At 52.6% G+C, this 23,204-nt stretch overlaps 4 protein-coding genes and 1 long non-coding RNA gene across 5 annotated transcripts; 3 read left to right on the forward strand and 2 right to left on the reverse strand.

The window, feature by feature from the left end:
- The first annotated feature begins 4,411 nt into the window (after nt 1–4,411).
- LOC120895298 (tRNA (cytosine(34)-C(5))-methyltransferase) lies at nt 4,412–6,989 on the forward strand. Its single transcript, XM_040298517.1, has 5 exons — nt 4,412–4,530; nt 4,604–6,032; nt 6,110–6,454; nt 6,527–6,676; nt 6,763–6,989. Exons 1-5 carry the CDS (start codon nt 4,459–4,461, stop codon nt 6,888–6,890), a joined length of 2,124 nt encoding a protein of 707 aa, XP_040154451.1. The 5' UTR covers nt 4,412–4,458; the 3' UTR covers nt 6,891–6,989.
- On the reverse strand, nt 6,058–7,069 carry LOC120895302. The gene is made up of 2 exons (XR_005738308.1): nt 6,953–7,069; nt 6,058–6,879 (listed from the first exon to the last, which is right to left on the reverse strand). It is a non-coding gene; the product is annotated as an uncharacterized LOC120895302 (long non-coding RNA).
- Nucleotides 7,070–7,239: 170 nt separating this feature from the next.
- Nucleotides 7,240–22,354, forward strand: LOC120895300 (probable 4-coumarate--CoA ligase 1). The gene is made up of 7 exons (XM_040298519.1): nt 7,240–7,608; nt 8,123–8,339; nt 8,431–8,594; nt 8,657–8,843; nt 8,934–9,045; nt 19,395–19,947; nt 21,924–22,354. The coding sequence occupies exons 1-7, from the start codon at nt 7,363–7,365 to the stop codon at nt 22,212–22,214; spliced, it is 1,770 nt and encodes a 589-aa protein (XP_040154453.1). The 5' UTR covers nt 7,240–7,362; the 3' UTR covers nt 22,215–22,354.
- LOC120895297 (eukaryotic translation initiation factor 4 gamma 1-like) lies at nt 9,591–18,804 on the forward strand. The gene is made up of 3 exons (XM_040298516.1): nt 9,591–10,074; nt 10,492–10,688; nt 12,195–18,804. The coding sequence occupies exons 2-3, from the start codon at nt 10,563–10,565 to the stop codon at nt 17,523–17,525; spliced, it is 5,457 nt and encodes a 1,818-aa protein (XP_040154450.1). The 5' UTR covers nt 9,591–10,074; nt 10,492–10,562; the 3' UTR covers nt 17,526–18,804.
- LOC120895299 (serine/threonine-protein phosphatase 4 regulatory subunit 2) lies at nt 19,949–23,109 on the reverse strand. The gene is made up of 3 exons (XM_040298518.1): nt 22,685–23,109; nt 22,407–22,595; nt 19,949–21,807 (listed from the first exon to the last, which is right to left on the reverse strand). The coding sequence occupies exons 1-3, from the start codon at nt 22,896–22,898 to the stop codon at nt 20,264–20,266; spliced, it is 1,947 nt and encodes a 648-aa protein (XP_040154452.1). The 5' UTR covers nt 22,899–23,109; the 3' UTR covers nt 19,949–20,263.
- Nucleotides 23,110–23,204: the final 95 nt, after the last annotated feature.

A 23,204-nucleotide genomic window follows, 5' to 3' on the forward strand; every position in this document is an offset into this window, starting at 1 on the left:
AGTTCTCGGTATTTTTCTCCTTGCTCCAGCAGAGTGACCAGAAATACCGATTTATCTGTATTCCTACCTAAAACTACCGATTTTCCATTTATCCTACCGAAAATCACAGATATTTGATTTTACAGTCGTTTAAACTTAATCTGTGGCGCTTGGGATGCTGTTTCAAGGATTGCTAACCTCATTTGTTACTTATCGCGCTGATGCACGTTTGTTTGCCTGGCACTTTTTATTTTTATCCGTTAAAATGTAATGTTCATAATAAGTAGAAAATGTCAGTTGCGTGGATTCCGAGAATTTCTCGTCAAAGAAAATCATTTAAATTTGAATTTGAATCTCGCTGTCCGCGGTTAAAGCTTACCCGACAGACAAAGAGAATGAAATTTTCAGGCGAGGGGTAAGTAGAAACACACGGTGGGGGTCCGGCCCAAGATCGGATCGGAAGTCCGTTGTTTTAGGCTAAAAATTAAAAATGGCGGATGGAGCGCTACCACGGGAAGAATGCGCTCTATTGCATGCCTTTAAAATGCACGAGGCGCTCTCACTGAAAAGAACGCTCGCTCGCGCTGTTTCATTGTATTTTCCTTATACCCCTTCCTTTCCGTTTCTTTCGGCTTGCGCTGCGCTGAATCAGTACCCCACTTGATTCCAGCAAGTTGCGCTGCGCTGGATTGAAACCCCCTCCCGCTCGTTTCTTTCTTAGCGCGCTGTGCGCTTCCCTTCACACGGACTTGGTGCACCCGAATCAAAAGAAAAACTTTAACACATCAAACTTGGTTTATAAATATTTTATCACTTTTATTGCAAATTAAACGCACATTTCAATTCATAGCTTCACACAATCTTACTTCAAACCTCACACATTATTTATAAAAGACGCACACTTTTTCATTCTCTATGCTAGTAGGGTAAAAAGAAATTGATCGTTAAAATAATTGATTAAATTTAAATGGTTGCGTTCTCAACAGTGCTCCTGCCGAAATCTGCCAATATAATCTGGCCACACTGGTCCGCAGGTTAGGCGAGCTTTATGGCGGCCACCGTCGCAAAACCGTCGCAAAACGTCAAAACCGGCGTCGCATGTACTGCAAACCGACGTCCCCTGCGAGCGAAACTCGCAACGATTTCGAGGCGCTAGCGACGGTCGTTTTTGACGTTTTGCGACGGTTGTTGACCTTTCGAGCGAGCTTTTGCACTGCGGGCCAGTGTGGCCAGATTATATTGGCAGATTTCGGCAGGAGCTCTGTTGAAAACGCAACCATTTAACCAAAGTGAGTGTATATATCAGGTGGGCTTATGATGTTCTTTCTCAAGGTGGAATATAGAGGAGGTGTCTTCTTAGCGTTTGGCATGTTGCCATTTTGGGATTCAGTTCGACAACAGCCGTCGATATTTGTTTACAGGCAGCAGCTACATTATAACGTGTAAAATGTCGATTTATGGAGTGTGGATGCAAAATACTAATTTTTTTGGTTTTGTGCTTTTTTCTAAAGCCTCGATGCCCAATTGTTCTACATGACGACACCTCCTTTCTACCCACTTTGGTTCTTTCTCACCAATACATCGACACACAATTTGACGGTTTGCTCCATAACAAAACTTAGTATGCCTTGAAGTTTAAACAAAATCTCGCAGAAATTGTATGTGGTTTTGCTCAGGCGTAGCACGAAGAAAGAAGCCAAAAAAACCTACGCGACGGCCAGTTCTTGAATTAAAATGATGATCTGAAGATTACTGGATAACAACCCAAGTGCCACAAATCCACTAAACGACCACTAAACGGCTTCTAAACGACTGAAGTTCTCTACCTAAACGGAATATAGAAAGACTTCGTTTAGCAGACGGCAAACGACTCATGCATTCTAAAAATAGCGAAAAAGCTGGTGGCACTGTCTGTTGGTGGGATACCCCAACTAGTTGAGCTTCATCGCTTGGAGGAGAGCTTTCTCATTTCCTCTGTACTGTTGTATGGTTTCGCATTGAAGTTATGCATCGCTAGAACTAGAACGGCGATACGATTGCTTAAATACTAAACTCCAACGGAAACCACCAGCACTAAAGAAAGTGAGATTTGAGTAATGGTCGTTGGTGTTGATACCCGCGTATCTGAGCACACGACCATTCATATAGATTTTTGCTCAGAAAGTTAGAAGGCTATATTGGTCATGATAAGATAAAACTTGTCGAAACACATTGCAAGAAAAGGATAGCAATATAATGATGAGTTGTAATACGCCATCTATTGATCAAACCAATGAAGCTGTGGAGCTTTCATTTTTTTTATATGAATATTCAATTTTCCAGTCTTTTAAGCTTAATCTGTGGTGCTTGGGAACAACACAGTTCCCTAGCAAAATTTGATATATAGGAAACGATTATTGAATCCGTTCAGTCAGCGAGCAACGAGAAGTGTACCAAATATGAATTTATACTGAAAGTGAGGAATTTATCAGAGTGCCAGTGCATATGTCCTTTGCTCCTGTTCAACAGACCATCGAAATATCTCAAATATCGAGTAAAATTATGAAAATTTTGGATAAAGTTAGTAGTGAGTCCATAGAAAAATCATCAAAGCATCCAGTTTCTTATGGATCTAACTGTCAAACCAGGGTTTCTTCCTATTTTCGTTATAAGACGTCAAATTGCACTGGATAAGCCCACCTGATATATGAACTCATTTTGCATTTAACCTTTGTTTCTATGACCAAAAATACACCCCCATCTTTATGATCACCTACCCGGGTAGGTCATACATTTTGTATGAGAAATTGCTCTTTTGCGTGGTAAATTGATCATATCTTCTGTTTTAGTTATTGAAATAACTTCAAATTTTCAGGAAAGCTTGAAGTCAGGTGTATCTTGGGGAACGCCTGTATATGAAAAAAATTTAGGAAAATTCTATTTTTTTTTCTATTTGGAAAGAACAAAGTTTTATGCAGTGTTTGAATTTCTATGTATATATTTATTTGAATTATATTATGGCATGAATTATGGGATTATGGTAACGGGATTAAAAACAGACAACACTTGAAGGCTACAATATAAACAAGGAACTAGATGAGGATTAACTGAACTATGTAATGAATTACCAGGCCGGTCTCGTAGTACAGACGTCAACTCGTACGACTTAGCAACATGCCCGTCATGGGTTCAAGTCCCAAATAGACCGTGCCACCATACGTAGGATTGACTATCCTGCTATGGGGAGAAATCAATTAGTCACTGAAAGCCAAACCCACAAGAGGTAAAGGCAGGCCTTGACCGACAACGGTTGTTGAGCCAAAGAAGAAGAAGAAGTAATGAATTATAGCATGTACAAATGAACTCAAACAGACAAGTGAATAAACATTAGCAAAGTGAAAGTTCAACCGTCTACACGTTATTTTCTTATTCCCATAATATCACAAGTTTTCCTCCAATTTCACACCCGGTGTAATTTTCTACATGCAGCTTTCCTGAAAATTTGAAGTTATTTCAATAATTAAAACAGAAGATATGATCAATTTACCATCCCGAAATGCAAACTCCCATACAAAATGTATGACCTACCCGGGTAGGTGGTCATAAAGATGAGGGTGTATTTTTGGTCATAGAAACGAAGGTGAAATGGTTACGTTCTCAACAGTGCTCCTGCCGAAATCTGCCAATATAATCTGGCCACACTGGCCCACAGGGCAAAAGCTCACTTGAAAGGTCAATAACCGTCGCAAAACGTCAAAAACGACCGTCGCTAGCGCCTCGAAATCGTTGCGAGTTTCGCTCGCAGGCGACGTCGGTTTGCAGTACATGCGACGCCGGTTTTGACGTTTTGCGACGGTTTTGCGACGGTGGCCGCCAAAAAGCTCGCCTTGCCCTGTGGGCAAAGTGACCAGAAATACCGATGTACGTATATATATCTAGGGTTTGAAGGAAAAAATCTCAACTTTTTAATTATTGAACTACAAAACTCAGCCAAACAATTAAATCAATCTAAATAATCCAGCGAAAATCAAATGACAGCACGTACGATTAAATCGTATCCAATGGAGCACTGCTGCGGCCCTAAGCGGTCGTGTGGAGCCCCGATAAAAAGAACTTATCACCACAAAAAAAAAATGTGCATCTTAGTCCTTCTTTGGCTTAGAATTCCAATTTTCAGATCGACACTTCAGAAAAATCTTCATTTGTGTAACCGCTGAACCAAATCTAATCCATATCCTAAATAAAGGATGCATATTCTCGTGAGATGGAACATTCATTTTCCGCATTAGCACCCCCTCCCATCCCGCTTTAGACTTCTTTCGCTTTTACTTCTTTTAAGTTTCGAATTTTAACCACCGAAAACTACCGATAAAATTTTGATGCGCCTACCGAAAACCGCCAAAATAATCTGGCCACACTGTGCTCCTGTTCTTGCTGTCGAAAACTGGCCGGCATTTCTTCCTTTAAAAACAACGTGTCGCTGCAAGATTCGGGGGAAAAATGGGCAAACCAAAACACATGACGAACAAACAGAACCCGTTTGCGAAGAAGAAACGTAACAACAAGGAAAAGGTAAATTATCTGCACGATGATCAATGTAGCCTCTTGTACCCAAATTTAACATGCTCGATCGCTGAACTTTCAGGCCGCTGAACCTCCGGTGCGTCGTGACAAGCCGTACGAAAGCATCGTGCTGGAGAATGAATCGTTCGAGACATACTACAAGCACCAGCAGATCTGCGGCAACGATGCCGAGTGGGACCAGTTTATGGCGCACATGCGAAGAAACCTTCCGGTAACGTTCCGTATCACCGGCTCGAAGGCACAGGCCCAGCTGCTGCTGAAGCTGATCAAGGAAGACTTCTTCGAAGAGTACTTCCGGGCGGTGAAGGAGCTGCGCAAGGAAGAGCCGGACGCGCTGGTTGAACCGCCCCGCTGCCTCGAGTGGTATCCGCGGGAAATGGCCTGGCAGCTGGAGCTGTCGCGCAAAGACATTCGCCGGTCCGAGCCACTGTTCAAGCTGCACAACTTTCTCATCTCGGAAACGAGCTCGGGCTACATCAGCCGGCAGGAGGCGGTCTCGATGATACCGCCGCTAGTGCTGGGCGTGGAGCCGCACCACAAGGTGTTGGACATGTGTGCGGCACCCGGTTCGAAGACGGCACAGCTGATCGAGTCGCTACACGCCGGCGACGGTGGCACCATACCGTCCGGGTTCGTCATGGCGAACGATGTGGACAACAACCGGTGCTACATGCTGGTGCACCAGGCGAAGCGTCTCAACTCGCCGTGCTTTGTGGTAACGAACGGGGACAGCTCGACCTTTCCCTCGATGCAGTACACGAAGGACGACGGTACGGTGTCGCCGCTGAAGTTCGATCGGGTGCTCTGCGACGTGCCCTGCTCGGGCGATGGAACGCTGCGGAAAAACGCCGACATCTGGAACAAGTGGAACCTGGCCCAGGCGTCCAATCTGCACGGGCTGCAGTACCGCATACTGAAGCGCGGGGCCGAGCTGCTCGAGGTAGGCGGCAAGCTCGTCTACTCGACCTGCTCGCTGAACCCGATCGAGAACGAGGCCGTCCTGCACCATCTGCTGAAGGAGTCGGACGATTCGCTGGAGATTGTCGAGTGCAGTGGTGCGCTGCCGACACTCAAGTATTCCACCGGTCTAACCTACTGGGAGCCGGCGTCGAAAGATTTAACGTTCTACAAATCGTTCGAGGAGGTGCCCGAATCGCAGCGAACCGTTCTGCGGCCCGGCATGTTTCCACCGCCGAAAGAGGAAGCCGTGAACAGGTATCATCTCGATCGCTGCCTGCGCATCTTGCCGCACCAGCAAAACACGGGCGGCTTCTTTGTGGCGCTGCTCGAGAAAAAGAAAGCCCTGCCCTGGGAAACGGTCACGGCGGTGGTGGGGGCGGACGGACAGGAATCGTCCGAAACTGCCATCGTGGAACCGCCGCAGAAGAAAACGAAGTACATGCGTGGGTTCAAGGAAGATCCGTTCGTGTTTTTCGACGAGAAGGAGGAGGTGTTCGACTCGCTCAACAAGTTCTTCCAGCTTAGTGCAGGTAGGCTTAGCTTAGTTCGCAACGCTTCCTTTTTTGGACCATTTATGTCACATCACATTCTCTCCGTTTCTTCGTAGACTTTGAGCCGCGCAATCTACTTACGCGATGCAAGGTGGGTAAGAAGAAAAATGTGTACTTCTGCTCGAGCATTGTGCGCGATATCGTGCAGCTGAACGAGAAGCGCATAAAGATGATCAATCTCGGCGTGAAGTCGTTCGTACGCTGCGCCACACGTAACATCGAGTGCGACTTTCGGCTCGCCAGTGAAGGGCTGGCCAATGTAAATGCGTACATTGGCAGTCAGCGTCGCGTGATGGTGCAGAAGCAGGATTTAATCGCGCTGCTGTCATGCACCGACCCTACCAGACCGCCCGAAATTTCCTCCCTCACTGCTGAAACGCAGAAGAACCTTCAGGGTGTTGGTAAGCAACAGTGATTCTGAATGGTTGGCTTTTCACGATCTAACTGGTTTGATTGTGTCGATCTGTTTTCAGCGTCCGGCAGCTGCGTACTCGAATGTATGGTAGAGGATGTAAAACTAGCCACGGTCGGATGGAAGGGAGCGATGAGCCTGAGGGCGTATGTTGATCAGTACGATACGGTGCACATGCTCCGGCTGCTCGGTGGAGATCTTACGAAATTCGGTAAGTCCGTTGCTCACATTTACTTTCCGCCCAGCATAAGGGGTTATTGTAACAAAAAAAAAACAATATATTTCTGTTTGATACAGAAAAAAATAAATTCCAAGACAAACGTGACGCAGTGGAAGCCCAGGAGGACGATGAACAGGAAGCGAACGACGATATGGCTGCCGACGATGCCGAGTCAGCAGCCGTGCAGGAGGAATCTAACGAGTAGTAGAGTATAAGCACTTTTAGTGGACGTACAAAAACAAATTACCCCTCAAATCATTTATATACTTGTTGATAATAAATCGCCTTTCTACATTTATTATTACACGTCGCGCGCGATGGTCGGTTTGGTGCCGCACCTGGCGAAAAATAAGAACTCCAACACTACAACAACACATTATCACGGCCGAAACTTCTGCCTGTAACTAAGATTTCTAATCTAGCCCGAGCCGAGTGCGGTAGAAACACATACCGCTAACACGCTCCTCGCGATTGATAACGCAGAACTGCATCGCTTACGCGGCAATCAAGGTCCGAACCGCTGGGATCGAAACGAAGCTTCCGACCGCTTCACGCTCTCAATCGATCAGTTGACGAAAAGCTTCGCTACAGTTCAGGAAAGGCAGTGGTGTAATAGATCAAATTAGAAATCCTACCCCCAGAGTGTATCAACATACGCAAGTGTCGATCCGTAAACGATGATTTCACGTATTCTTGCATCCACCGTACCGGCATGCCGGCGTGCCGGAAGTAGAGCGGTGTTAGTAGAGTTGGCGACCCGAAGCAATGCCTGCGGATCAGTAGTAGTGCTGAGCCAACGGCGTTTCATGAGCCACGAACGGAACGTGGTACAGTCGCCATTCGGCAGTGTAGACATTCCGGAGAAGAATGTTACCGAGTACATCTTCGAGGGCTACGAAAAGTATGCAGACAAACCGGCTATCGTAAGTAAACGGAAACGCGCAAACCCTGCTACTTCGATGCGTTTTCTCCCTCTCGTTGTGTTCTGATTGATAGCACGTTGTTGCTAAATTATCGCGCGTAATGCGCCGCGAATCCGCCCGTGCGTGTAGAGATGATTATGTGAAAAAATAATCTATCATTGAAAGTGTCGACAACAACCCCCGAAAAGACCCCCCAACAACGTCGCTAGTAGGTCATTTTCGAATTTGATAACTGGTGTGATAAGGCGTGCTCGTATTTTGGTCCGTGCTCAGCCAAGCGTTAGGCCGCCGCAGAAAGACGGTTTGTACTTTGGCCGAGATCGTAATCAAGGAAAACAGGCGCTGGAGGCTGCGGGCACGATCGCTCGATGTGAGCTGATTATAATTATGTTTCGCAAAAGCTGATTACAAAATATGGAGTCATCCGGCATCGGAACTCCCACTCTCGAACGTTTCGCCTGGTTACACTGGTTAACACAATATGGTTCTATCTTTTTTCACCCTTTTTGCATAGACATGTGGAGCTTCGAAGCGATCGTACACGTACGGTATGACTCACGAGATGGTCAAGCGTATGGCCTGTGGTTTGCTATCGCAGAAGGGATGTGCTATGCGCCAGCACGATGTTTTGGGTTTGCTGCTACCCAACATACCCGAATTCGTACCGGCACTGCACGGCGGCTTGTTGGCGGGGTTGACCGTCACGTTTGCCAATCCCTTGTACACAGCGGGTATGTTGGATGTACCACTTGAGATCGATCTATTATCCCTTGTATCCCAACTGCAATCAATCCCCCTTTTCCATTTTGCATCCGTTAACAGAGGAAGTATGTCGACAGTTTGAAAATGCCGGCGTGACGGCCATCGTCACCCTACCGATGCTGCTTCCGGTGGCGGAAATGTTCAAATCGAAGATGAAACACTACAAGGGTACCATCTGCATCGGAGGAAAGCACGATCTCGATAAGAATATCTACGGGTTTGAGGTGGGTTCAGGTGTTTCGATACGTTATGAGAAGATACTAACCGGCCCCGGTTCTTGGTGTAGCAATTTTTGAAAGAAAATCATCGCAGTGAGCTCCCCGAGATTGATTGCCACAAAACGGCCATTCTACCGTATTCCTCCGGCACTACAGGATTGCCCAAGGGCGTGGAACTGTCTCACTATAATCTCGTGGCTAACCTAGCGCAGGGATCGCATCCAGCCATATCGAAATACTACCAACCCGAATATCGTAAGTGTTGTGCGATGGATTGAGATTGCTGCTTTGAATTGGCTATGGCAACTTAACATGTTCCGATTTCTTTTCCCCATACAATTGCAGTCGAGAAGAAGGAGACTATACTGACGATACCGCCTTTCTTCCATATCTATGGATTGAACGCTATTTTGCATATGGTTATCAAGTCGAAAAATCACGTCGTTTCCATCCCCAGGTATTTATCCTTCTTAATCTTCCTCGAGCATGTCCACACACCATCACTGCATTTCGCAAGTCGCACGCATTTAGGAAATTATTTTTACATTTATTTAATTCTGTCAAGCTGCTCTGTCACCAGTCACGATAAATCACTTACCAATATCACGTATTCTATACCGTTTGAACACATTTTATTTGATTATTAACACACATAAAAAGTCCTACCGGCTCGAATTTTACAACCAAAAAGCGCCAACATCGAACGAACGTCGATGAGCCAAAGCGCACAGTACTGGACCGCGCACTGTAAACACGTTTTGTTCCACGAAAGGGATCGGCAATCACCCCTAGAGGTTATGTGAAGGTTAGCCAAATTCAAAGATACATCCCGGCGACCGTTACATCGTGCCTGCGGGACGTAAATTTGCCATCTACGCGCAACCCTTCCATCGGATAATGAATTTCTAGCAATCGGTGCAATTTAGCGCACACGATTGTACACTGAATGTCGCTTTATCGCGCCCTCGTCAGCGATTCGATTCAATCAGTGCATTCCGTGCTGCCAGGCGAGACAGTGCTGCCAGCACGGCGCAAGCATTTTTTACGTAATCAATCGATTTCGTTAAACGTCACTAGCTGTCAACCCGTTCCACGGCCTAATTTTTTTTTACTGAAAACGGGATGAATTTGTGGTGAAAATAATTGCCTCACACGAAAACGCTGCTGGAAAATCGAACCTGCACGCGAACAATCGCCGCGTTACCGGAGCCGATCTGTGCGGACTGTACTGCTGTTAGACGGCGTCGCCACCGAGCCGACGAATCCGGCGACGAAAAGTGCTCCGCAGGCAGCTAGCTGGCAGTCACAGCAGCAGCAGCAGCAGGTGCCTGGTTGGTTCACAGTCAGATAACCTATATTTGCTTATATTTTCTCCTTCCGTGACGACGACGACGGCTGGCACTTTTACGGTGCGGTGTGTCTTCGGTGGGTCCGGCTTTGCGATTGATCATTATCGATGGGATTTCTACGGTTCCAGTTAGGCTAGGTAAGGAAAAGAAGACGGAAAAGGAAAGCATTCGCTTCGCTTCTTTTTTTTTTGTTTGTTATGTGTGCGCCCCCTGTGCAATGCGTGCGTGTGCGAATTTTGATGGTAACGTGTCGTCGTCGCCGCTGCCGCCGCCGCCGCTACTTTGCCGGGGTAAAGGTCCGCGATTCCACCCGGACCCGGACGCAAATAGCACACTCCCCGGTAGCTTACTCGTCCCGAACGGGGGGTTGAGGAAGCGAAGGGAGAAGCTGCTAAGAAGAAGAAGAAAGTGCCAACTTGATCTGATCAGTCGTTTCCTCCCCATACACCAACTCCCCATACCGTGCGTGCGTGTGTGTGCGTGGAGGGAAAACCGACCCGCCCGGCCCCATGGATGTGTGGATGCGTGTGTATGTGTCAATTATTATTTTGCAGTGTTTCAATGAAACTTCCGCGTGACAAGCAAAGAAGTATGCTCTGTCTGGTGTGACGTCTGGAAATACAAAATGCAAAGTGGAGGAGGGCAGTTGCCACCCGGCCCGGTCATACGTAACATGCCATCGGGGACCCCCACGTCCCAGCAGCAGCAGCAGCAGCAGCAACACCAGCAGCAGCAGCAGCAGCAGCAGCAGGCGGACATGAAACTCACATCGCAGCAGGCAGCGATGATGAATCAGCAGCAGCAGAACGCGCTCTACACGCCGCAGCCCGTGTTTCGGGGCGCGGGCGGCGGTCAGTCCGCGCGGCCAAGGGGCGCGATGCAGATCGGTCCGTATCAGCAGGTGCCGATGACCATCAACTACATGCAGCCGCTGCAACGGCTTCCGGCACCCTGGGGCAATATGGGGAACGTGCAGGTCGTTTACCCGCCGTACCACATGTACCAGATGCTGCCGAACCAGCACCAGACGGCGGGCGGACGCCGGCAGCCGGGTGCAGACAACAGTTTAGTAAATGTAAGTATGAGTGTTTTGCGAGCAGTGCCCGACCACGCTAAGCTACAGTGCAAGTAACGCTACCATCATACGTGCTCATCCTTTCCGCCGTAGATTTCGCAAGTGCCGATGCCTCAGCATGCTCACTCGAATCAGCAGCCGGCACCGATGCAGGTGCCACACGAAATGATGCAGCACATGCATCCACCGCAAGCTCCGCCACAAGTAGCCGCCGCCCATGTTGCACCGCTGGAGCAGCACCAGCAAACCGGGACGGCGGCCCAGGTGGCGGTCGTATCGACGCAGCCGCACACCTCGTTCTCGCAGATGTCGAATCTGATTGCCGCTCCGCCGCCGCACTTGCAGCCGGGTGCCGGCATGGGCGGGGTAGGCGTAGGCGTCAGCCCGGGCGGTCTCGCCGAGCCGGCGAAGCAGCCGGCCAAGCGGGAAAAGCGCAAACACGCCATCAGCATCATCCATCCCGACACGATGGAGGATATTTTGGAGAACATGTATAATGATCCGAGCTCGTCTTCGAGCGGCAGAACCGGTGGTGGCGGTGGGGGAGCCTCCTCCGCTACCAGTACCGCCTCGACCGCAGTTTCTTCCGCCGGAACGCCGGGACCAGCGGTGCCGGTTAGCGCCCAGCCCGTCAGCACGCCATCCCACATGGGAGAGTCGCAGGACTATGCGGAATATCAACCGCAACAGCAGCAGCAGCCGCCCCAGCCTACCCAGCCGGCACAGGAAATGGTCGTTCCGGCGGCGATGGTGGGCCAGATGCCGCCACCGCAGCACCTCCATCATCAGCCGCCGCCGCCGATGCAGCTGGCCGGACATGAGCTAATCCGTCTGCCGAACCACCAGCAGCAGGTGCCGCAGCCGCCCCAGCAGACAGTCGTCCCGGGCGGGCCGCTGCCACCGACGCATCCGCACGACATCTACGGTGGGCTGAAGATGATGAACCATTCACATCCTCCGCCCCATCTGCCGCCGCACCTAACGAGTGACATGACTACTGTCACGGGTACACCGGTCGTGTCCGCCATGTCCGACGGGCCCTCGGTCGAGATACCGAACTCGTACATTAAAAAGAAGAAACCAATCCCCGACGGGGGAATGCACCACTCGCAGCAGCAGCAACATCCACACTCGAAGCAGCAGCAACAACAGCTTCACCATTACCATGCCCAGCAACATCAGCAGCAGCAGCAGCAGCAGCAGCAGCAACAGCACCAACAGCAGCAGCAACACCAGCAGCATCAGCAGCACCAACAACATCCACAGATGCATCATCACCATCAGCAGCAGCAACAGCAGTCGCACCACCACCCACATCAGCGACACCAGCAGCACCAGCAGCATCTGCAACACCACCAGCAGCAGCAACCGCAACAGCAGCAGCAACCACAACAACAGCAGCAACAACAACAACAACAACAGCAGCAGCAGCAGCATACATATGCAATGCAGCAATCCCAGCAAGCAGTGGCAGCAGCTCAGGCACAGGCGCAAGCAGCGGCAGCAGCAGCCGCGCAGCTGCGCGTTTCCTCTTCTGTTCCACCCAACCCAGTGCTTGCGGACAGTGAGCTGATGGCAACAGGCGCCCTTCCACCAGCGCAGCATGCGGCGGCTATCGTTGTGCAGCAGCATCCGCACCATCCCCATCACCACCAACACCACCACCCCCAGCATCAGCAGCAGCAGCAGCAGCAGCACCATCAGAACCAGGTAGTCGGGGCCAGCTACATGACAGAACCTCCTCCACCGATTCTAGCTGTTGCGCCAAACGATCGACGCTTCCGCACGGTTTCGGAAAAATCGGTCACCGAGTCGAACCTGTCCTCGGACGCGGAACCGTTCGTGTACACCGGTAGCAGCAGCAGCATCAACAGTTTACACCAAGCACCTCCGCCATCCGTTCCTTCCTCCTTGGCTGCCGGCGCAGCAGTCGTCGAGAGCAGCAGCGGTGGCATTGGTAGCTCCACGGCCGAATCGGCCGACAGGAGAGACGCTGAAAGTTTACCTCCCGCTAGAGACGAGCGGCAAGTAACGCCGGAGGAAGGTGCTACCACAGACCCGACGACGGTGCATGATGACGACGAGCAGAATGCGAACGTGCCTCAGCAGCGGTCGAGTGATAGCAATGCCGTCGTCGCCCAGCACGCGGACGATGCCGCTGATACACTCACGGAAGCAGTAGCGAATCTGAACATTGGCGTCGATGAGAAGAAGGCGTTGTTGGCGCGGACAGAAGCTGATGTGGAATCGCCAGCGCAACCGGCTGTCGCGCCAGTGGGCCAGACAGACGGGACAGAGATGGAAGTGCACACGACGACGGACGGTATGGGTGCTGACGATGGTGGTGTGGCCTCGGACGAGACGGATCGTGTGGCTGTCGGAATGGCCGATGGGAGCGCTACTACTGCCAATAGTATGAGTACGGAACCGGCGGCCAAGACGCCCTCCACTGCTGCTGTACAGCAATCTAACTTTTTAAATAAGGAACGTAGCGTTAAGAATCTAGATAATGATTACATTAACAATAATAATGTGGATTACACCAGACACTTAAGCTCGATAGACGCCGACGGTAAGGGAGCCGCACCGTCGGGCGACAATGTGAAAGCGACCGGCGAGTTGCCGAAGGCAACCGCCGACGATCGCGAGCAACCGAGGAAGGAGCAGCTGCAGGCCGGCGAGACTGATCAAATCGTCCCAAGCGAACGTAGCAAGGATGCTCCGCCCAGCAGCAAAAGTAACGATGTGAGCGCGGTCACCGGTGCGGCAGCAGCCGCTCCTCCTCCGACCAATGCCGCGACCAACAACAACAGTTTGGACGACAACCGTAACGTAGTTACGGAGGTAGCGTCTCCGGCAGCGAACGACAGTGAGGCGAAGCACGTCGCCCCGTCGGCGAGGGCCGACGAGGAGGGCAAGCGGGAACAGCTGCCGGCGGCAGCCAGACCGGCGACGGCAAATGCCACCTCGACAACGAAGAGCGCGACGACGGCGACGGCTGCAGAGGTCAAAACGGCACCGGCTGGCGCAGGCAATGGGGCCGGCACGAATGCGGCAGCACCACCGGCGGTGAAGAAAAGTAGTTCAATAACCTTGATCGCGTACGATCCGGACCAGTGGAGCCCGGGGAACCCGGACGGCAAGAAAAAGTATTCCCGCGAGCAGCTGATGATGCTGAAAAACATCGCCCCAGCCCTGGAGAAGCCGGCCAACCTGCCGAACAGTCTGGAGAATCTGCTCGTCCGGACGAACCACTCGATGGGCATGGGTGGTGGCGGCGGTGGCGGCAATGCGTACGGCGGCAATCAAAAGAGCACGGAATTCTCGCTACTTCCTAACTTTATGAAGGGCATGGGTGGCGGTGGTGGTGGTGGCGGCGGCGGTGGTGGTCACCACAATCCGGTGCGGCAGTCGTACGTGGTGAAGCGTTCTTCACAGCAGGGCAGCATCGGGGGCGGCAACCAGTCCGGTGGCGGCGGTGCCCAGCCGAACAAACAGTCCCAGCAGGGCCTGAGCAAGACGGGATCGAAGATCATCAAGCTGAACCTGCAGCTCAACGAGGAGGTGAAGCTGAACTCGAGCGCTAACGCGTGGCGCCCGAGCCAGCTGCTGAAGAGCGAGAGCGCCGAACAGGACGAAACGCAAAAGTTGCTGAAATCGATGCGCAGCATCCTGAACAAGCTGACGCCGGAGAACTTTACCAAGCTGGTGGAGCAGGTGAAGATGCTCTCGATCAAGACGGATGAACAGTTCAAGGGCTGCATCCGGCTGGTGTTCGAGAAGGCCATCTCGGAGCCCAACTTTTCCGAGGCGTACGCGAAGATGTGCCGCGAGATCGGTTCGCTGGCCGTGCCCGATCAGAAGTCCGACTTCCGTACCCAGCTGCTGGAACGGTGCCAGTGCGAGTTCCAGGAGCGGCGCAAAGATGCAGCGAAAGCCGCCCAGGAGCGGCGCGCGAAGCTGAAGAAGAGCAAAGACCTGAGCCAGGAGGAGTTCGAGGAGCTGAAGGAGCAGCTCGAGGAGGAGGAAATGAAGGTGCGCCGGAGGGCCGTCGGTACGGTGCGGTTCATCGGCGAGCTGTACAAGCTTGGCATGCTGCAGCCGAGAACCATGCTCCAGTGTTTCGATGCGCTGCTGCCCAAGAACCCGGAGGAGTCGAACGAAGAGTCGCTCGAGTGTTTGTGCAAGCTGCTGACGACGGTAGGGGCGAACCTGGAGAAGATGAACGAGTCGCTGACCAGCTACTTCACCCGGCTCGGCGACATCGTGAAGCAGTTCAAAAAGTACAACATAAGCAGCCGTATCCGGTTCATGATCCAGGACGTGATTGATCTGCGCCGGAACAACTGGGTGCCGCGGCGCCAGGAGCTCAACCCGAAAACAATCTCGCAGATTGCGCGCGAGGTCGAGTCGGAGCAGAATCGCATCAACATGCTGAACTTCATGCCCGGCAAAGATTCGGGCTACTCCGGCGGTGGCAGAGATATGGGAGGGCCGCGCGGCGGCGGCGGCAGCTCGGGTGGCGGCCTGTACGGCAAGATGTCATCCGGTGGTGGCGGCGGCAATTCCGGCTTCAACCAGGGCAGCCTTGGTCGGGGCAGCAGTGGCGGAGGGGGCGGCGGGTCCACCAAAGGTGGCCGCCTGCAAAAGGACGATGAAGGATTCCAGGTCATCTCCAGCAGCCGTAGCAGTAATCGTCCGTTCTCTATAGATCCAAAGAAGCTGCCATTGTCGATGAACGTCGACACGACGCAGCTGGGCCGAGCGTCGAACTATCAGACGAATAAGTGGAAGAATAACATTTTCGAAACGCTCGGCAATGAGGAAAGCGGTTCAACGGCAGCCTCCAGCGCGGATCGTGATAACAATGATCGCGACCGTGATCGCGATCGTGACCGTGATCGTGACCGCGACCGCGACCGTGATCGTGATCGTGATCGTGATCGTGATCGGGATCGTGATCGGGAACGGGATCGGGATCGCGATCGGGATCGGGATCGCGGATCGAGTAAGGACTCTTACCATAAAAGCGCCATGGAGCGGGATCGCTACGGACGCTATGGAAGTAGCAGTAGTCAAAACGAAGACCGTTACTCCCGAAACTCCCGGGAGCCTTCCTCCTCATCCGGTGGCGGCAGTGGTATGGATCGTGACTGGGACAGGAAAATGGGACCCCCAATGCAGGGCCGCGGTTCCGGCAACCAGTCGCATCAACAGCAGCAACAGCAGCCGCCGCGCATGACGCGGATGGGACAGTCGACCTCCACGTCGGGGCAGTTCTATCAGCAGCTGCAAATCCCGGGCGCACCATCGTCTGCGTCCTCGTCTACGGGACCGAGAGTTTCGGGCGGTGGCAGCAGTAGCAGTGCGTTGACCACACCGACCGGCAGCGATGGTGCGGAGCTGCTTAACGCTAGCAGCTCCATCCAATTCGACGAGCGGTCGGAAGCGTTGATACGGGAGCTGGCGGCCGATCTGGACAGAAGCCATCCCGAGTACTGCCGCACGCTGGCGAAGCGGCTGTTCGAGCGCAGTCTCGATCAGAAAACGATGACACGGAAGGAGGTGTCGGGCATCGTGCACGGCATGTTCCGCCGTAAGCAGATCAATCGTAAGGACTTCCAGTACTCGGTGGAGGACGTGCTGCTCGAGGCCGGCAGTATGGTGATCGATGTGCCGATGTTGTGGGACTATTCGGCCGAATACTTCGTACCGCCTCTGCACGAGCGGCTGATCACGCTGCAGGACGCGCAGCAGATCGCGACCAGCACCATCGCGGACACGGAACAGAAGCCGTACGAATGCTGGCTGCTGTGCCGGAAGGTGCTGCAGATCTACGAAGCGGCCCACGGCAAGGACGCAACGGTCAAGCTGTGGTACGAGAGTCCGCTGGATCTGAAGGTTTTTGGCAAACCGGGCGAGGACGAGGCTGCCGTCAGGCAGCGCATGGTCGATGCTAAGCTGGGCTATCTGCTCGAGTGCAAGGTAGCGTCCAGCATCCGGGAGTTCCTGCGCAACGATGCACCGAACGAAACGATCTTCCAGTGGATCAGCTCGCACGTGTCCGAGCAGCAGGAGAACTCGTCCGAGTTTATCCGCACGCTCACGACGGTCGTGCTGGAGCACTGCATCAACAAGACGAAGCTGGACACGGCCAAGATCGAAAAGTGGCACATGCTGCTGCAGCGCTACATCCAGGGCAAGGCGGAGCGCGAGCTGCAGGCACTGTACGCGGTCCAGCTGCTGGTGGAGCGGATGCAACACCCGCAGCATCTGCTGCAGACCATCTTCCAGCAGCTGCACGAGTTCGAGGTCGTCATGGAAGGGTTCCATCTGTGGAAGGAGGAGCGCAGCGACCACGAGATCGAGGGCCGGGGCGTCTGCATCAAATCGACCAGGCAGTTCTTCGTGCAGCTCATGGAACCGGACAGTGAGAGCGAAGATGGGGGAAAGGATAGTGACAGTGATGATGGGCGAGGACGAAGAGGAATCAGTCGCAAAGGTTCGCATTAATTCTATGTCTGTGTGTGTGGGGGGTAAACATTAGATAGCAGAGCTGTGGTTGAAGAAGAGAGGAGGAGAAAGGGATTGTGGAAGAGTTTGAATGGGGGTGACAGAAGACAGAAGGATATTTCCACCACTACCACCACCACTTCGATTGAGGTTGCTAACCTTCCCGCCCCCCGCCATCCCTCATGTGGAGTGCTGCCGATCATGTGATTCGGGTGGTTCGGGGTCGATCGATGTACGATTTGTCTTTTTTATACATAAAGAAAACAACAACTCTCTCCCCCTCCTCTCACCACACGTAAACACATACACGCTACAACCCTACAAATACCAAGTAAATATTCGTTCGCAGTAGGCCGTCGGCCCTTCTTCCTGCTGTGTGTACGCGCGCGCGCGTGCTCCTCATGCCGTGAGCGAAAGCGTTGAAAGGAAAAGGGAAGATAGTGAGAGAGCTAAGGGGGGCCCGGGACAATTAGGCAGAAAAGGGAAAAGTGTTAGACGAACAGTAAACGAAAAACAAACCCGGAAACGAATTCAAAAAAAAAACAAGGCGGTGGTGTTTAGAATATAGCAGTAGTAGGCGCGCCACTAGGAGTGTGTGTGCACCATGTTCAGCGTACGTGCATTCTGCTGCATGTGTGTGCGTGTGAGTGTATGAGTATGAGTGTGTGTGTCTTTCGTGCGTGTGTGCGTGCCTGGGCAAAAGGTGTTGGGGGTGGGGTTGCGCTCCCACAGGACGGGAGATTGGTGCAAATTGAGCTGCTGCAAACTAAACTACACGTGCCGGTCAACCTCTTGGCGGCGTCTACCCCGCCATCCCCCTTTGTTTCCCAGTGCAGGCGTGTGGCCCAACCTCTTGATAAAATGATCACCTACGATATGCTGCTGCTGATGCATGGGATTTGTATTGTTTATGCTGCAAAACAATACTACATCTCTAAGGAAGAAGGATCACCACAAACTACTATTACTACTACATACGTCTGCTACATGGGCGCACACACGAGCCTACATGCAGGCACACATCCGCTCACACATACACACTCACACGCACACATCTGGATGCACACAAGAGACGCAGGATCATTTAAACAGCAAGCAACAAAACCAGCAAACACACACACACCCCCCTCTCAAATTGCATAAACACACAAGTAATGATTTAAATGATAAAATATAATTAATAAATATGGATACCGTTAAGATCAACATTTATTTACATGCATAAATATATATATTTATAAATAATTATCGAATAAAGTATCTGGTGAACCACACAAAACAAAAGGAGATTGATTTCGTCGTCCAAGGCGTCCTTCCGTGTGTGCCTTGTTCTCTGCTGGTGAGGGCGCGATCGCTCACTCGATCGACAACAAGGTTAGGGTGTATTTCCACCAACGGTTTATTTGTTTGAAATGAGCTGCAACACAATCTCGTAACCGTCCCCCCCACCCCCTTCTTTTGTTGCTGGAAATGATGATTTGAAACCAATCGCTTATCAGCACGCTACTAGGAACGCGACGCGCCGTTTCACGCGCCACCGAATGGTTAGGGGATTTTTTCTTCTTCACTCTTGCCACGTTGAAACGGAAGCCCTGAATCATGAAGCCCCTGCAGTTCAAAATGAATGTACGCAGGCACGGAGAGACGATGTTTGACTGGGATTTGAACCACGCATTGTGTGCGCCTTCCAGAAAGGGGTGGGGGGGGAAATAGCAGAGACGGTTTTATAGGGTTTCATTGCCCCATCACACACATCTACGCTTAACACTGCTGTTCCGGTTCTCATCGCATCAAAATCGAAAAGGGAAAAGTGCAATAAGCTCAACCAACCAGCCAACCAACTCTGCCATACCCGATACTCCTTTCTAGATTCATCCCGGAAGACTACATCCAGTGTTTAGCCGAGTTCCGGCCCCAGTTCCTGTTCGTGGTACCGTCGCTGCTCCTCTTCCTAGCCACCCATCCGAAGGTGACGCCCGACCTGCTGTCGAGCGTGGATTCCGTGCTGGTCGGCGCTGCGCCGGCCTCGCTGCAGCTGCAGGAAAAGTTCAAGAACAAAGTAGGCCGCGATATCGATATCGCGCAAGGGTACGGCATGACCGAAAGCTCGCCCGTTACGCTCTGCACGCCCCACCGGTATGACCTGTCGAAGGTTGGCACCTGCGGTCAGCTGTACCCCAACACGGAGGCCAAGATTGTGTCGCTGTCGGACGGTAGCAATCTGGGGCCGCACCAGACGGGCGAGCTGTACCTGCGGGGGCCACAGATTATGAAGGGCTACTTGAACAACGAGACCGCCACCAGGGAAACGCTGGTCGAGGATGGCTACCTGCGCACCGGCGACGTTGCGTACTACGATAAGGAAGGGTTCTTCTTCATCGTCGATCGGACGAAGGAGCTGATTAAGGTTAAGGGCAACCAGGTAAGTGTGGGCAAACACCAGCCGTCCTTTTATCGGGAGGAGGGGAGGGTGGTGTTACAGTTTTATTTGTCCTTTTAAAAAAAATCAATCCATTAAGAGTAGAGCATTTTTAATACAAATAGTGTAGCAGCAGCGGTAGCAGTGGCTCGTCGCCGGCACCTCGCCATCGTCAGCACCCTCCTATGTTAGTGGTTACCACACGCACACACATCGTCAGCAATCCGAGCGGCAGGCGTGTCGTCACGCGAAGGCGACTTCCTTTTATGTCTGTCTGTCTGTCTGTGTTTGTGGGTGTGGGGGCGGGGAGGGGGGCAATCTATTGATCCATCATCTCAACGCTTGACTCGTCGATGTCCATCACATTGTCGTCCTGTTTTGGGTCCTCGGTTGTCATTTCCGTTGCTCCCGTCGTTTCGCCGCCCGCCATGTCGACCTCCTCCACTGCAACCTCTGCTGCGGTCGGTGTTGCTGCTGGGGCAGAGCCGGAAGCCGTCGCCAGCTCCATCTCTAGCTCGTCCGAGGTAGGTGCCGCTGCACTGCTGCTGCTGCTGTCTGTTGAAGCCGGTTGTGGTGTTGCCGTCGTCGTTAGTTCCATCTCGGACGCATTCGTGGACGTTACTTCGGTGGAGGTGGGTTCGGTTATTGCACGCTCCGCTACGAGCTGCTCAACAGCCGGAGCATCCCCTTCCACTCCCGCTGCTACCGTCGTTTCCACCTGCAGTCCCGGGGAATGTTCTTGGCCGTCCTTCTCCTCTTCGCCGGTCGGAGTACTGCTTTCCACTGGTGCAATGCTAGTGACTGTCGATTCACCATCAGCGCTACCGGACAAAACTGTTGCAACGGCGGAACTGCTGCCACCGGTAGCACTCTGCTCCGTGAGTGACTGGCCTACGGTGGTATCGGTCGGCTTCGTAGCGGTGCTATCAAGGTGTGCCACCGTATCTTCAGCCTGTTTCATCGCTGAATCGCCATCGTCCCCGGAAGCATGCACATCGGCCTTGATCACGCTAGTACAAAGGTTCGATTTTTCTTCCTGTGGTGCTGCATCATCGGCGTACTTCACCATTTTGGCTTGCGGTTCGCCATCGTCCAGTGGTGCATTGGTTTGTTCTTCTGCTGCAACCTCACCGGAAGCTGCTGGGTTTGGTAGCGACTGGCCGCCAGCTTCGTCCACGGGTTTCTCTTCTTCCACGGAACTTCCTTCCTTCGCCTTTTCAAGCGCACCGTCCTCGCGTTGTTTCTCTGCCGCCTCGCCTATTCCATCGTCCCGTGCCGAGGTAATCTCTTCCTCCCGTACCGTTTGGGCGGGAGGTGCGTCCGTCGTGCTGGCGGTGTTTTCTTTGTCCTCTGTTGCCGTGCTCGCCGCCTCCTCCTGCAGCGGTGCCGGTTCAATCTCATCGCTTTTGTCGGTTCGTTCGGCGACAGCCGACGCAGTGGAGGTGGCGGAGGACGACGACGCTTCGAGGGAAGCTTCCAGTAGCGGCGCCGCTATATCACCATCGGTGGCATTTTCGTTAGTGTCGATCACGCCCTCGTGTGACTCGGAAGATAGACCGCCCTTGGACGAGGGTTGGCTGGTACCGCCGTCGCTGTTCATGAAGGAGCCGCCTCCGTTCACTTCATTGCCCTCGGCGGTACGCTGGGCGGAGGAGGCCGTACCGACCTCGGAACCGAGCGAGCCGTGCAGCGAACCGACAGCGTCACTCGAGTCGGGCAGCAGTGCGTCCGCTTCCAGATGGAACTGTTCGTTGTCCATCTCGATGTCCACGTTCACCTCCAGGTCACCGTTGACGATCGAGTCGAGTGAGTCACCATTCTCGCTGTCACTACGCCGGCGGCCTGGTTCCTGCGTGCTGACCACTGAAAAACCCAGGCAAATTAAAAGAGAAATCAGCACAAACCCCTCATTTCATGCACATTTAAGAACACAAACAAGCGCATCTCCCATTTGATCGCTATACCGTCGCACTTTACAGGTGTCCCCCACGGAGCTGGAAAACATTATTCTCGAGCTGCCCGAAGTGAGCGACGTGGCAGTGGCCGGCGTACCGGACGAAACGGCCGGCGAGCTGCCGCGTGCATTCGTTGTGGTTAAGCCGGGAAGCCAGCTGGACGAGCGGGAGGTACAGGACTACGTGAAGGAGCGGGTGGTCAAGTACAAGCAGCTGGCCGGCGGTGTAGTATTCATCAAGGAAATACCCCGTAACGCGGCGGGCAAGGTCGTCCGGCAGCAGCTACACACGCTTGCCGCCCAGTTCGAGGACTGAGCGAGGCGGCAGCGCTGCAGAGCAGCAGGCGGCTGCTGTTGCTAGGGCCGGGCCGGGAAAAAAGCTGTTCTTTAGCTGATTAGCGACCACCACCAACCATTACTTGTACAGAGAAATAAAGTGCGTAGTTTTCAGCTCCATTTTGTTTTCCTGCAGTGTACGCGATCGGAAGCGGTGTCCCTGGGCGCTTACCTAAAATGTTCTTTTCCACCGCGCGCATAAATTTGTCGATCCGCGTGTATTGTTTGCGCGGTTCCGTCAGCAGCTCGCAGATGCGCTGCACGGTGAAGGGCGCGGAGTTGAACGAGTCCAGCCGCTCCAGCAGGGCACGCTTCATGCGCTCGAAGTTGAACGGGTCCACGTTCGGGCATTGGGGAATGTCTGTGGGAGGGGGATGAAAAGCAAAGGAAAAGACAATCATCAATGTTGGTGCTGCGGCATGTTGTTTTTTCTCTCCTCCGGATGCTTACCCGCGATGCTTGGCGTGTTGTGATGGAAGTCGGTAATTACGTTGACCAGCTTTTCGCGGAACAGCGGCTTCACCAGCACCCAGCGGTACAGCGTATCGCCCGTGCGCGCTACAAAGTTCAGATAGTCCTCGAGCTCGCGCGGGATGTCCTTCTGTTTCGATTTGGTGAAGCGCTCCAGCAGCAGCAGTATTTCTTCCTGATTTTCCATCGTCATTGAACACTTTTTTTTGTTCTTTTTCGGGTCGGTACGCCGTACGGTATCAAATGGAGCGGTAGAAGGCTAGGAAAGATGCGCGCGTGCCCTTGTGTGTGAATGGTCTTTTTTCTTTCGCTTTGCTCTGCGTGTGCGGATTCGGCGAACGCTCTTCGAACCAAGCGGCCTTTCATTCGGGGCGGAGGGGACAAACCCGGATAATCGAAGCGCGACCCCGGCGTTGACAGCACCGGACCTGACAGCCGAGACCAAGGTGAGTATAGGTATAGGTGAGTATAAAATGTCAAATGCGCATACACACACACA

This window comes from Anopheles arabiensis, chromosome 2, assembly GCF_016920715.1.
Source record: "Anopheles arabiensis isolate DONGOLA chromosome 2, AaraD3, whole genome shotgun sequence".
Lineage (NCBI taxonomy): Eukaryota > Metazoa > Arthropoda > Insecta > Diptera > Culicidae > Anopheles > Anopheles arabiensis.